General features: G+C 41.3%; 2 gene segments (V, D, J or C); both read right to left on the bottom strand.

The window, feature by feature from the left end:
• Positions 1 to 2,449: 2,449 nt before the first annotated feature.
• On the bottom strand, positions 2,450 to 4,773 carry LOC131836310 (T cell receptor alpha variable 6-like). The segment is given in 2 exon segments: positions 2,450 to 3,387; positions 4,019 to 4,773. Coding segments are annotated over 2 exon segments (630 nt in total).
• A 3,265-nt stretch (positions 4,774 to 8,038) lies between these two features.
• Positions 8,039 to 11,042, bottom strand: LOC131836309 (T cell receptor alpha variable 5-like). The segment is given in 2 exon segments: positions 8,039 to 10,694; positions 10,866 to 11,042. Coding segments are annotated over 2 exon segments (459 nt in total).
• Between the last annotated feature and the right edge of the window lie 4,030 nt (positions 11,043 to 15,072).

The raw sequence follows: 15,072 nt of genomic DNA, 5'->3' as shown, positions 1-15,072 counted from the left end.
ACTGGCAACTGGTCTTTTTCTTCTGTCTCAGCAGGAGCAAAGACTTGTTATCTTATCTTAACCAAATGGGAAGGCTATTTGGTCTTTTCTTGGGCCTCTCCAGGAGCAAAGGGGAGCCAGATGTGGAAAGGGACTGGAGCCAGGGAGTCTCTATCTGCCTCACCTTTTCCACAGGAATGTCAGTGCAAGGTTAAAAAAAAAAAAAGTTAAAAAAAATAGAGAGGTCCTCAACTTGGAACCCATGCCAAATGTGAGAAAGTGCAAGTTTCCTCTGATGAAGTTTAGAATATAAGTGAGGTTTGGTGGGGTGAGGTCGGGAGTGGGTGACCAAGAAAGAATTCCTGAAACATCTTTGGTGCAAAATTTTGGTTTACTAAAGCTTGAGGACAGGATTCCTGGGCAGAAAGAGCTGCTGCCCTGGGTTGTGAGGGTGTTGGGTCCATGGTCAAAGGAACAAGACTGATACAAAGTGAAAGTCAAGCAAAGCTTTATTTTGTGCCAAGCATTGAGAATCAAAGCGACCATTCGGGGCCCCCTCTTACAGAGAGGGCAACCCCTCCCATCCTCACAGATTAGCTTTTAAGAGCAAAGTCCATGTGGTTGAGCCTGGCCACACAAAGGTGGCCAATGAGATTGCAACACACAGAGAAAGCTGCACAGTCATGCTAGGTCACACACAGGTGGCCAATTGAATTACAATTCACCCCATAGTAGCTATTTGAACTAGCCTATCACCTTGGTCAGAATTGGCTCCCAAAAGGCACCCCAAAGGTGGGGCCCACACTCCTTGGTAGCTAGGGAGACAGTATGCACCCCCACTCATTGGATGTCTCCACCTGGCCCGATTCATCTCTGCATTTGGGCTCTGTTGCCTCTACCTGCCCTGCCCTGCCCTTGTATTTCGGCTCTGTTATCAGGGACTGGTCAACCATATTTTACTGGTTTCCTGGACTTGCTTTTAAGTAAGTTCCCCTGGCGGGGGTGGGGGGGGGGAGCAAGGTCAGTTTAAGTTTCACTGCATAAACAATAAAATCACTGTTTAACTGGATGGAATCGCTCTGGCTAAATAGGCTCTTACAAGGGCTGGCAGGTTTTATATGATGGGATTAGGGGAGGTTAGGGAAAAAGGATGTTTCAATAAATTTTCATATGCTAAAGAAGACTTACAGGATACTGGACACCAGAGGCATTGCCATTTTCCCTTCTTAGCAAGGGGACTAACATTAATCTTAATTAACATTAAGATAGTTGGGAGATTCCCAAAGAATGTCACAAATGTCCCACCCAGGAGTGGGGGTGGGAGAAGGTTGCAGAGTGTCAGCTTTTGCTTTGTCCTCAGCCAGCCTTCTGTTCCCTCATCACCTCTAAGTTATACTTAGACACACTCACTGACACCACATACATAGTAAACAAAGGTTCTAAATGATGTGGGAGACAAAGAAGAAAAATATTTTTATTTCCTTACTGCCTACAGCCCATTGACAAGTCCTTGAAACAGGCAGAGTGCCATTCCTCCAGGAACTCAGCTGCCTCCATGTTAAAACTTTGCTGAGTACAAAGCCAATCTTAGCCCGAACCCCAGATCCTGTAAGTCATTTTAACATATAAAAATTCTTTTGGAAATTTCCTTTATCTCTACCCCCACCCCCAAGATGCATGCTGGCAATCACCTCCCGAGCATACAACCCACACTATACATCTGAAGGGTCTCAGGACCAAGGTTTGACCGGATAGTAAAACACGATCTTTTCCTAACAACAGCTAGTCCCCTCCTGGTCCTGGAAACCTTGCTTCCAAATTCCCTAGGGACTTACCCTATCCCTGACTCCCTCCTAACTTGAAAGTATATAATGGGCCACTCCTCAGGACCCCAGTGCAGCTCTTTCTGCCCATGGGCCCTATTCCTGTGCTTCGATGAAACCATCTTTTTTGTGCATAACATCTCAAGAGCTCTTTCTTGGCTGTTGGCTTCGAACCCTAATGTCTTTCCTACAGCACTAAATCCATCTTTGTGGTGTTCATGACTTACGGCATGTTGCCCAGTATAGTCTGGCCCTTCCTTCACAAGATGAGTAATATCAAAGAATATAGGTGTTCAAAAGAAAAACCACATATCCATAATAGAGCCACTTAAAGCCCCAATCAGTAAACCAAGATTTAATAACTAACCTGACTACAGTTTCAACCCCCTCAGGAATGGACTTTTAACTGGCCAAGCTGGAATTTTCCAGAGGCAGTCTCCTGAAAGGCTCCACCCCTCTTAGGAGGGCAACCTTGCCTAAACACTGGATTCCTTCCTAATAAATGCTTTTTTTTTTTTTTTTTTTTTTTTTTTTAATGCCTTCTCTCAGCCTTTAAAAAAACCTTTCCTTTCCTGCAGCTCTGCAGAGCTTTCCTCTACTTACTGGATAGAATGTTGTTCAGTGCAAGAATCATTTAACAAAAACAATTAGATCTTCAATTTTACTTGGTTGAATTTTTTTTTTTTAAACACAGGTCAATTTTTTATATCATTATTTGAGGTTCAGTTTAAAAGGGTCTCAGGAATGTTTAGACTGGTTTGTTTGCTGTTGTTGTTTATGTGGAGGAATATACAGTTAATGTTTAAAAGGAATGTGTTTAACCCTGTATATGTCTCAGGCTGTTCTGGCCTAGTCACAAAAACTGGGCAGAATTAATTGTCCTTAAACATGCACACAGATACACATATATATAAACATGTGCATGCATCACATAAATCCTCTTTTCTTGATCTCTGGCATTCTTCAGGGCATATTTCTTTTTCCTAAAAAATTAGACTGTTTGGATTTCATTGCTGAGACAAACTTGAGAATCATGTGGTAAGCCCTTCATGATCCGATGAGGCAAATGAGACCAGAGATTCTCAGGAGCTGCTCATAGACACACAGCGGTATCAGCAGGGAGAGACTCAGGCTGGAGGTAGATCCAGGGCTCTGGCTCACAGCCTTTAACCCTTTCAAGTGGCCCCCACTTGTTCGGCCTTGAGGTCAGCACAGCCAGCAGCTCTGCCAGCAGCTCTGCTGACTGAGCCACTGGCAGAGTTTGGGTGCAGGAAGCAGGTGGCAGGGCCCTGCTGTGTGTCTGCAGCACAGAAGTAGGTGGCTGAGTCTGCAGGCTGGGACTTCGAGATATAAAAGGAACTCTGCTGGAGGGTCTTATCAAAGGTGGCCCTCAGTCTTCCTGTCTGTTTTTCACCCTCATTTTCACGTATTAGTAGCAAGAAGACAAGGTCTCTTCCCAGATCTTGTCGATACCACTGGAAGACCACTGGAGAATAATTCGTGTAGTTACAGGTCAGCACCGCCTTCTCACCCTCCTGGATGCTCAGGGACTGTGGATTCTGTTCCATCTTTTGGCTGCTTACCCCTAGGCAGAAACACAATACCAGAAACAAGAGGTTTAGTCACTACATTGACACTCATAAGAGTATTTTTGGGGGGCAACTGGGTGGCTCAGTCGGTTGAACAGCCGACTCTTGATTTCAGCTATGGTCATAATCTCAGGGTCCTGGGATCAGGCCCTGCACTCAGCTCAGTGCTCAGCAGGGAGTCTGCTTTAGGATTCTCTCTTCCTCTCCCTCTGCCCCACCTCTGGATCACTCACATGCTCTCGCTCTCTCTCTCTCTAAAATAAATAAATTTTTTTTCTTCTTAAAGATTTTATGTATTTGTTTGACAGAGACATAGCAAGAGAGAGAAGACAAGCAGGGGGAGTGGTAGAGGGAGAAGCAGGCTCCCGCAGAGCAGAGAGCCTGATGGGGTCTCTATCCCAGGACTCTGGCATCATGACCTGAACAAAGGGAGATGCTAAATGACTGAGCCACCCAGGCACCCTTAAAATAAATAATTTTTTTAAAGTATCATATTTTTCTTTTCACAACTTCTTCTTTGATATAACCAAAGAAGAAGCAGAATGGATCTTAGCCCTTCCCATCTCTATCCTGCGGGCTGGGTGCCTGGATCTCTTTGCCCTCATCACCAGGAAGCCTCCAACTCACAGTCCACTGGAAACCACAAAATCACCAGAATAACTCCCAGGAACAGTTTCATTCTTCTCCCCAGCTGTGGCCTGGCATGCGGACTCACTCTCCTGAAACGAAAAGCCATTCCTTTAGTCTGGTGGGTGTCACTGGAGTTCATCTGTGGGAGGAAGTTTCTGCTTCCTACCCAATCAGTGACAAGCTTGTACAGCCCTCTGCAGACACTCACTGACCTCATCCAGCTTTAGAGTGAACAGGGCTCAAAGCTGAGGGAGGAGCCAAATAGATAGGAAAGAGCGCCATCTTGTGTTCAGAAGGTTTTTTACAATAACAAAGTGTGTTGAAGACAAGTGCTTCTCACTGTGCATACAAATTACCTAGGGATTTTGCTAAAATACAGATTGTTTTTCATTATGTCAAAGATCAACACTATCACTATCCTGTTCCTTACAACATCCTTCTAGCCAGACTAAGAATCAAATCGTCATGAGACAGATTAATAAGAGAAAATTAAATCTGATGTGCTTACAGGGAATCCACGCAGACATGGAAATTTCAAAGACAAAATGAGGTTTCTACGTCATTCTAAACTAAGGAAAAGGGGTTAGGGGTCTGGGACTTCAAAAGGAAGGAAGTAATTCACAAGAAGATGTAAAAGTAAATATTTGCTAAGCAAATGTTTGCTGGAGGACTCAGAGACAATGGGACATAGAGGACTTTGATCAGACAGACTTTGCTAAGTTCCTCCCTGTCTACCATACTTAATTCACAGTATAATGTAGTTATTTACAGTGATAGTTGTCTTCCTGGAGCAGATAGCTTATCTCAATTCTTATTAGGCTGGGGGTGGTGGTGGTGTGTGGATAAGAGTTTTTCCTGAATCTGCTGGATTTTGATTGCCTTTTAACTGAAAATAACCTTCAAGCCAAAGTGACCCATTTTGGGGCAGCCAGTCTATGGCCCCCACAGTTGGGTCTCCAGTGGGACTGGATAGTCTATATTTCTAACAAGATTCCTGGCAATGCCGATGCCTCTACCTGAAGTAGCAGGACTATATGAATGCTCGTCTTGGTCCAGAAAAGGGAATTTGCAGTATTAAGATTTGATACAGGACAAATGATCACATTTCCAAAGGGTTCAGTTCCACCGCCCTCACTATTCTTTTTCTACAACAGCCAGAGGATGTCACCAGCTGTCGATAATGTAAAGCACAGGAGAGCACGTGCCTGAATTCTAGGAAAAGTGCTCAGATCCAGGGAGTGAACCTCCTCTCTTCACTCCTCCTGGCCTTCCCAAAGGCAGGAAAATTATGGCTTTTGTAAGAGCCTATTCAGCCAGAGTGGCCCCACCCTGGTTGAACTGCCAGTTTGTTGTAAAACTTAAATTGACTCTGCTCCCCACCCCAGGAGAACTTACTTAGAAACAAGTCCTGGAAACCAGTCCCACGTAACAAAGTCCAAATACAAGAGTGGGTCAGGCCAGGAGGAGGTATTCAATCAGTGGGGGCGCATACTGTCTCCTAGCTACCAAGGAGTATGGGCCCCGCCCTTTGGGCACCAATTCTAACTAAGGTGATAGGCTGGTTCAAATGTCTACTAGGGTAAATTGTAATTTAATTGGTCACCTAGCATAAGTGCAGCTTTCTCTATGTGTTACAATTTCATTGGCCACCTGTGTGTGGCTGGGCCCAACCACGTGACCTTTGCTGTATAAAAGTCTGTGAAACAAACAGGGGTCGCCCTCTCTTGTAAGAGGCGCGCCCCGAATGTTTGGTTTGATTCTTTTTTTTTTTTTTTTTACAGATTTTATTTATTTATTTGACATACAGAGATCACAAGAAGGCAGAGAAGCAGGCAAAGAGAGAGAGAGAGAGAGAGAGAGAGAGAGAGGAGGGATCAGGCTCCCCGCTGAGCAGAAAGTCCAATGCAGGGATCAATCCCCGGACCCTGGGATCATGACCTGAGCCAAAGACAGAGGTTTTAACCCACTGAGCCACCCAGGCGCCCCTAGACTTATATTTTTTTTAATTTTTTTTAAAGATTTATTTTTATTTATTTGAGAGAGAGACAGTGAGAGAGAGCATGAGCGAGGAGAAGGTCAGAGGGAGAAGCAGACTCCCCATGGAGCTGGGAGCCTGATGCGGGACTCGATCCCGGGACTCCGGGATCATGACCTAAGCTGAAGGCAGTCGTCCAACCAACTGAGCCACCCAGGCGTCCCCCTTGGTTTGATTCTTGATGCTTGGCACGAAATAAAGCTTTGCTTGACCTTTGCTTTGTATCGGTCTCTCTCCTTTAATCATGGACCCATTATTGGGGGACCCAACACTTTGACTTCAAGAGATCTTTCTTCTTGATCTTGTTGAGATAGCGTAATAAATACTCACTTAAAATCCAGCAGAAACTCAAATCAGGGAAGTTTCCCAGTTCATGCAGAACCATACTCCCTGGAAGGTCAATTTTTTTTTTTTTTAATACAACAGATTGCGTATATCAGAATTTCTTTCTTTCCTACTTTGTTAATGACATGGTGGCTGTATTGTTGTCACTTCCTCAAATACATTTAAGCCATTCTGTGGCTTTAACAATAGAGGGATGGATAGATGGACAGACAGGCAAATGAATGCATGGAAGGAAGAAAGAGGAGAATGGGCTAGCATATGCTGAGAAATAAAGCTGGAAGCAGAGTTTGGGTCTAGATAGCAAACGATTTTGAATGCTTGAGTTTATAGCTTATCTATTAGCAAACAACAACAACAAAAAAAAATCCTACAGAGGCTTTTCAGCAAGTAAGTAATCTTATAAAAGTCCTATACATTTAACCTGGACGCTTGTCCACAGGAGAAATTTGGAGACAGAGGTTGATCGGCATTGTGGACTGTGTTCCAGCCTTAAGCTGTCCAGGCTCTGAAACCCACTTTTGCATTTAATCTCTAGCTGAGCTTGGGCAAGCTACTTAATGTAATTGTGTATAAAACAGAAATAATTATCAGAAGTTATGAGGAGACCTGGATGGACTAATGTACATAAAACTCTTTGTACATACATCGCACACAGTAAGAACGCAGTAAATGGGAACTGTCTAAGTAAAGGGATGCAACGCAGGCTGCTGGGCCAGCCCTCACACTGTGAACCATAGTCAGTGAGCCACAGCTCACTGAGCTTCAGAGCTAGGAGGAATTTTAGAGAATTTGCAGATAAGGATTAGAGATACCTTAAATCAACTAGGCTTATATTTTAGAAAATGGAAAAAACGAGAATGAAAAGAGAAAAATCACTGCTTATTCTGCTAAGCAAGGATATACATTATCAATATCTTGTGAATTACTTTCCAAACTTTGTGCTGTTCATATTTTCCCTACGTAGCAATCACACGGGGTGCCTGGGTGGCTCAGTGGGTTAAGCCTCTGCCTTTGGCTTGGGTCCTGATCTCAGGGTCCTGGGATTGAGCCCCACATGAGGCTCTCTGCTCAGTAGGGAACCTGCTTCCCTCCCCCCACCCCCCCACCTGCTGCTCTACCTACTTGTGATCTCTGCCTGGCAAATAAGCAAGTAAATAGTCTCTTTTAAAAAAATAACAATCACACCAGCTCATATCTTGATAACCATTATAGATTCTCTTTACAAGTGCCATTTATTTGCTATATAATATTCCATTTGGACGACTAAGCCCTCCCCCCCCCTTTTTAACGGTTTATTTATTTATTTATTTGAGAGAGAAAGAAAGAGCAGGGGGAGGAACAGAGGGAGAGAAAGAGAGAATCCACAAGCAGACTCCTTGCTGAGCAGGAAGCCGAACATGGCGCTCGATTCCAGGACCCTGACATCATGACCTGAGCAGAAATCAAGAGTCAGACACTTAACTGACTAAGCCACCCAGGCACCCCAAGCCTTTCCCTTTAAGATTAGACATTTTCATTTTAAATTTGGGGTAATATAAATAACTTCCCAAATAACTTTGTAAATAATTATTTTCATATGCATGGAGGGTTTTCCTGAAGACAAGTTTTCCAGGGAAAAAATTACAAGGAAATTAATCTGGTTTTTACTAAGTCATGTTTTTTAATTACTTTCCAAAATAGCTTACAAAGTTATTCTCCCACTAGTGTATGTTTATTTCACAACATTTTGCTCAAATTCTCTGTTCTTTAATATTGCTATTAAATTATTCCTACAACTCCCTAATGTTTTTTTAAAGTTATTTCTATACATTTTTAAGAATACCAGTGGGTTTAAACATTTTCCATGTGTTTTGAACCATTTATTTTTTTCCTGTGCAAGTGTCCTCATCACATCTTCTGTATATTTACCTATTTCGATATTAATGTTTTCCTTTTTAAGCATATAGAAATTATGCAGAAGAATTATTAATCTTTTGTGAGATTAACAGCAAGTTATCAGTAAACTGGTTTGAATGTAATTTTGGTCATTTTTTTCATGTAATAAATTAGTTTTTAATATTTATGTAATTAATTATTCTATTTTTCCCATGATTTCATTCACTGTTCTTAAGTTTAGAAAATTCTTCTTCAGTTTGTTGACTAACACACATTTATATTTTTTACTAACAACTCTTGATTTAATTACTTTAATCTCTCTGGAATTTATTTCATCATGTGAGGTACTTCATTTATTTGCCCAAGCAATATTTATTGATTGCCTATTGATTTTGCAACACTTTCATTTTCAAATAGTCAACTTTGTGCTTTTCAAATTAGAGTACTCTTGCCTCAAGATAAAATGTAATAAATATCATGCATCAGCTAGGAGCACTTTTATTACTGAAAAATTGGAGAATAGGTAAATTATTTACAAGATTATGTCGCGTTAAAATTAACATGGATATATAATGCAGCAAAATAAAGATGATAACTCAAAAATTTTAAAGTAAACATGAGATTGTTTGTACTTTCATCAGACTACTTTGGGCGACTCTGCCCACACATCCAGATTTCAAGAAGGAAAAGGTCATGTTTGGTGGCCCTCCCCTGTAGGGATGCTTCAGGAGAGAGTATGAGAACCTCTTATCTGAACAATTGATTCAACAGAATTTGAGGATAATCCTGTTCTTCCCCATAATTTAGAATTCCTCTTTTGTTTTATTCAAAGTCTTTCATATTCAAGTCCATTCCTTGTTTTTCCACTGTCTTTGTACTAGTTATTACTATCATTTATATTGGTATTATTATTATTGGCTACCACATATAACAAGCTATTTAAAGGGTAACATTTGAATTAAGAAAAGTATTTAATCATTCCCACAAATATAAGGGAATGATTAAAGAAGAAATAAAATGGTGACATAAAATCACTCATAAAATCATTAAAAGTTCAATTTCTTAAGATTTGATAAACGTGAATGCTCAGATTATGATATAATGTTAAGTGGAAGTAAGTTCAAATACCAGTCTGCGTGCTTCTAATCTTTTTTTTTAATATTTTATTTATTTATTTGACAGAGAGAGAGAGAGATCACAAGCAGGCAGAGAGGCAGGCAGAGAGAGGAGGAAGCAGGCTCACCGCCAAGCAGAGAGCCCGATGCGGGGCTCGATCCCGGAACCCTGAGATCATGACCTGAGCTGAAGGCAGAGGCTTAACCCACTGAGCCACCCAGGCGCCCCATGTGTGCTTATAATCTTTAACAAGAGTTTAATAAAGAAGGTATACCAGATGTTAGCCATGATTTATCTGGATAATAGCGTTATGTTTGAACTTCCTATTATATATATATTCTTCGTTTTCCTCCTATAACGTGGAGTTAATATTTCTATAATCAGAAAAAGTTAATGAATGCTATTATTAAAAGGTAAAAAACCAGGGCGCCTGGATGGCTCTGTGGGTTAAAGCCTCTGTCTTCAGTTCAGGTCATGAACCCAGGGTCCTGGGATCGAGCCCCGCATTGGTCTCCTGGGATTGAGCCCCGGATTGGTCTCTCTGCTTAGCAGGGAGCCTGCTTCCCCATCTCTCTCTGCCTGCCTCTCTGCCTACTTGTGATCTCTCTCTCGCTCTGTCAAATAAATAAATAAAATCTTTTTAAACAAATAAAAGGTAAAAAATCTTTCCATCAAGAAGAGTACTCCCTGACATTGTCCTTTGTAAAGTGTAACTCTGAACAGTACCCAAAACATGAACCTTAAAGCCCAGATACTTAACTAAGAAATCACTAACTCCCTTAAGTGTTCATTCCAAATGTTCTTACACTTATTGGGTCATTCTGAAACTGACATTCTTTAAGATCATTTAGAATATTTATACATATATATATTTTTTTAAAAGAATGTTTATTTAAGATGGAATATGGCAAAATCTCTGGCTTGAAGGCTGGTGACAAAGGGAAAAAGAGTGGGGCTTCCACCCCAGTCTTAGGTTTGGGGGCAGGCTGCAGGTGCCTGGAGACCACTGTGCTCTTGTTGCACAGAAGTAGGTGGCCGAGTCCCTAGGATGGGTGGCTGTGTCTTGCAGGGAAAGATGCTTGTCCTTCTTATTAAATAGGACGGTGAGTCTTTGTTCTTGTTTCTTGACCACATTTGAAAGAGTATATATAAGCAACTGGAGGCCTTTTCCAGGTTCTTGCTTGTACCAAAAGAAGTAGTCGGAGGCACTGTCTGTGTAAGTGCAGTTGATAACAAAGCTGCCTCCCTCCCGGACAGTCAAGAAAGAAGGGTGCTGCTGTATCTCTTCTCCTCTACTCAACCCTGTGGGGGAAAACAAACAAAAAAAAAGGTCAGACAAAATCATTAGGTCATCATTCTCCAGAGTTTTTGTTTCTTTTTTGCTGCAGCAACTTCAGGAAGTCTGGAAAAAGCTAATCTCCTTTTCAGACTTCTAATACTAAGACACCCTTTACCCGAAAGTTTTCCACTCACAGTCCAGCTGCAGCCACAAGAACAGGAACATTCCAATAAGTGTCTTCATTGTTCCTCCAGCTGGGATCTGCAATCTCCAGCCAGGAAAGTTACTTCTAATACCAGGTTATTTCTTTCCTTCCTCAAATACACCGTGGGTTCTTAAACTGTCTACACAGGCATCTGCTTCTGTCTTTAACTTACTCTCACAGTCAACCAAAAGGACCCTTTCACATAATCTGCATCAGCAGAGATGCTTCGCCATCTTGTGGTCGGGTGCCCAACTGCAAAACCAGCTGGTCCAATCCTCTTTTCTCCCTGTATCTATGGGAGAGGAACACACAAAACAGCAATAGATTAAATAAATTAAGTTCTTGTCACCTTCGCAGTGGGGATCCTGGTGATCGGAGCTGAAGTGATGGGGGGGACTACCAACTGATGATCAGTAGATGTCTTTATTTCTTACAATCACTTCTTTTATAACTTCCACAAGATCCAATTACAAACAGGATATAGATTTATGTGCAAGATGTGGGCTACATGTGAGATGTGATTTGCGTGCAGGCAATCAAGTGAGACAAGTGAACAACCATTATCTTGTAGCTTTCAGTGATAATATCTCTTAGCTTTAAATGACAAGAGCAAGTTAAGGATTCTCCACACTTATCAGATCCATCTAAAGGAGGACAAGAAAACACTCCAGGGATCCTCCCATGTTTAATCTGGCCTTGACCCAGGAAGACTCTTGCCCTCCATCTCGTGGAGTTTTCTCACAGGATTCGACATGACCCCAGTCACATTGGTGAGGATCTGGGTTGTGTTACAACAGTTCTGAGTGTGTCTCCAATCAGAAGTTATGTGGATTAGCAGAAAGCAAGCATAGTGAGAAGGTAGGGTTCAGAATTCCATTACATCTTCTCAACACAGTATTGAGTCATTTTAAATAAATTTGAAGAAGTTACATGTTTCCCACATTTTTTCAACAGGCTTAGTCTACTTGAAATCAGGAAAATGTCAATGGATAAATGCATAAAGAAGATGTAGTATATAGGGGCACCTGGGTGGCTCAGTCAGTTAATCATCTGACTCTTGATTTTGGCTCAGGTTATGATGTCAGATCTGTGGGATCAAGCCCCGACTAGAGCTCCGTGCTCACCATGGAGTCTGCTTGCCCCTTTCCCTCTGGTCCTCTCCCCCAACTCTCTCTCTTAAACTTACACAGTGTTATATGTCAATTATATCAATTTTTTAAAAACCTGATGAAAAATACATACATAATTTTTATTATTTTTTTTAGTGTAGTTGACACACAATGTTAACATTAGTTTCTGGTGTACATCATAGTGATTTGACTAGTTTAAACATTATGCTCTGCTCCCCACAAGTGTAGCTCCCATCTGGCACCATACAGTGCTACTACAGTACCACTGTCTATATTCCCTACGCTGTGCCTTTTATTCCCATGACTTATTCATCCCATAACTGGAAGCCTGTATCTCCTGCTCCCCTTCCCCCCGTGTTGCCCCTCCTCCACCCTCTCCCCTCAGGCAACCACTAGTAAATACATCTTGAATGCAGTCACAAATTTCAATATTCACCACCATAACCTTAATCCAGGCTATTATCTGCCTTCACCTGAACTGTTGCAATAGTCTTCTAACTGGTCTCCTTCCTAGTTCTGCCCTCTACAACCCACTCACTACATAGCAGCAAGACAGTACTAGAACATAAACTAGATCATGTCAATGTGGAGCTCTTATTTAGTCAATGACTCTGATATTATATTTAGAATAAAATCTATACTCCTTTCAAAGATCCACAAGATCTGGCCCCAGACTACTTCTTCTACCTTATACTTCTGATACTATCTTATACTTCTGATTCTCACTCCCCTGAATCTGCTGGCTTTGCCCAATTGTTTTTTATTCTTCAAGTCTCAGATTCAAAACCATATTTTTATAAAAACTTGTACATGAATTTTCATAAGCATTATTCATCATAGCCAAATGGTGGAAATAACCCAAATGTCCATCAAATGACAAATGGATAAACACAGTGTCATATATCTCTATAACAGAACATCATTCTGTCTTAAAAAGGAATGAAATACTGAGACATGCTACAACATGGATGAATCTGGAAAATAGGCTACAGCGAAGTAAGCCAGACACTAAAGGACAAATATTCGTTCCACTGATAGAAGGTACCTAGAACAGGCTAATTACTTAATTATATGACACATCTCTGAATATCTCAAACCTTGATTCTCTTCTTCTTCCCACATCCTTAAGTACTGAGGGCCATAGGACATACCCAAGCTAGTTTTTTGCAGTTTCACATCCTAATACTGAGTGAGTGGACAACAGTAGGCAGAAGGAACAGTCCAGGAAGCAATTCCACACTAGGAATGGTTAGCAGAAACTTAACTATATATAGAAATCACTATAAATCACGTTAAATATATCTCACTAATGTAAACTAAATGTGTCCTCAACTCAATCTCACCTCTGCCAGATTTCCCAAAAATGTTTGGAGCCACTCCAACACCACCTAAACAAGGGCAAGCCCGGCAGAGGTGTAGTTAGCATGGAAAAAGACTGGTTTTGTCCAATTGCTCTTAAAATAGCTTACTTCCAAAATTTTCAGATACAGAAAATGTGACTGTATTATAGGACTCCTCCCAGAACTTGGCCTCCATCAAATTTTATTGGGTCTTGGAAGCTCTTCCTGTCTTTGTGCCATAGTCTTGGCCCCCATGTCCCCCTATGAGCTGTTCCCCCAAACATGGACTATGACCCTTCTGAAACATAAATCAGATTAGAGCACCTATTTAAAAGCCCTCAAATGCTTCCCATTTCATAGAGAATAATATATGAATGTAAACACAATGGTAGAAGGCCACATATGATAGGGCCCTTAACTATCTCTTTGACATATCACTACCACTCCCCCCTCACTACCTTCTAGGAACATGAGCCTTCTGTCACAAATATATCAAATTTGCTTCTGCCTCATGGCCATTGTTGCATTTGAAAACTTCCTTCTCCTAGGTTTTATCACCTTGCTTTTTTGTCATTTTTGTCATTGAACACAGTTCAAATGTCATCATTCCAGAGAGCTCAGATGTCATCACTGTGATTGTCTTTCATATTATTTTATTTTCTTAATGTCACTTAAATCTTGAAGTAATTTATGCAATTGTTTCCTTGTCCTATCTCCCCACAGTAGAATAAAAATTCCACACATACAGGAAACTTATCTGTACTGTGGAATTAGATATCTTCAACCAGATACTGGTGCCTATCATATCACACTACAGAATAAATATTTGTTGAGTGAATGCACATCTGGATGATCTCGGAATGAAATAATTTTGACTACCTCTCTTAGAAGAAAGCAGATCCCCGGTAGGGCCTGGTAGGCCCAGGGTTGAATCCTGGGATGACCCTGGTCTCATTTGTCTTCTGGCCTCTGCTGCCTGGGTCACTGAGACCTTCTGGGGGAGGCAGTGGGTGCTTCTGTAGAACTGAGGATAATAGGTGAGTCCTCACTTCATAAGGGACCTCGAACCAGCTTTTCCTTTGATGTCACTAGTGGAAAATTATCAAAATATGCTTCTTTATTCCTTGACTTTTATGAAAACATTCTGCATATTTATCACTGTAAATAATGTGATTTTTAAGTTTCTGAGAAGGTAGTCAGAGTGTAGGGATTGAGAACATGGGATCTGAAGTCAGATTGCTTCTCTTCCAAGAGTGGGCCTGTGGATTAGGAATTTGGCTTTTTAAAGTCAGTTACCTTTTTATTTCTTAAGCTTCTAACCCTTGTTGTAAAAAAATGGGGGTGGGGATAACACAACACCTGCACTATAAGGTGTCAAGGAGATGACATGATACTAAAGATGTTTGTACAATGCTCACCGCACATGCTGTTATCCAAACGTTAGCTATTTGCTATTAGCTACATAGCTACTTTGCTATTATATTTGTTATTCAGAACCTCCAGGAACTAAAAGTCACAGGCATAAGCAGGGCCAAATAAAACTAGGCTCTTTTTCACCCTTCTCCAAAGCTGAGCTATGCGTTCATATTAACAGGTCCGTTGTACCTGCCGCACACAACATGGGTGGGGTTCACACCGTAAGAACTTATTTAGTGTCTGCTCATTGAAGCTCTAGCTTTTGACCCTGAGTTGGATGTTTCTACTGTTTCCTTAAACATGGATTTGA

Source organism: Mustela lutreola, chromosome 7, assembly GCF_030435805.1.
Source record: "Mustela lutreola isolate mMusLut2 chromosome 7, mMusLut2.pri, whole genome shotgun sequence".
Taxonomy (NCBI): Eukaryota; Metazoa; Chordata; class Mammalia; order Carnivora; family Mustelidae; genus Mustela; species Mustela lutreola.
This window is presented reverse-complemented; position numbering and strand designations above follow the sequence as displayed.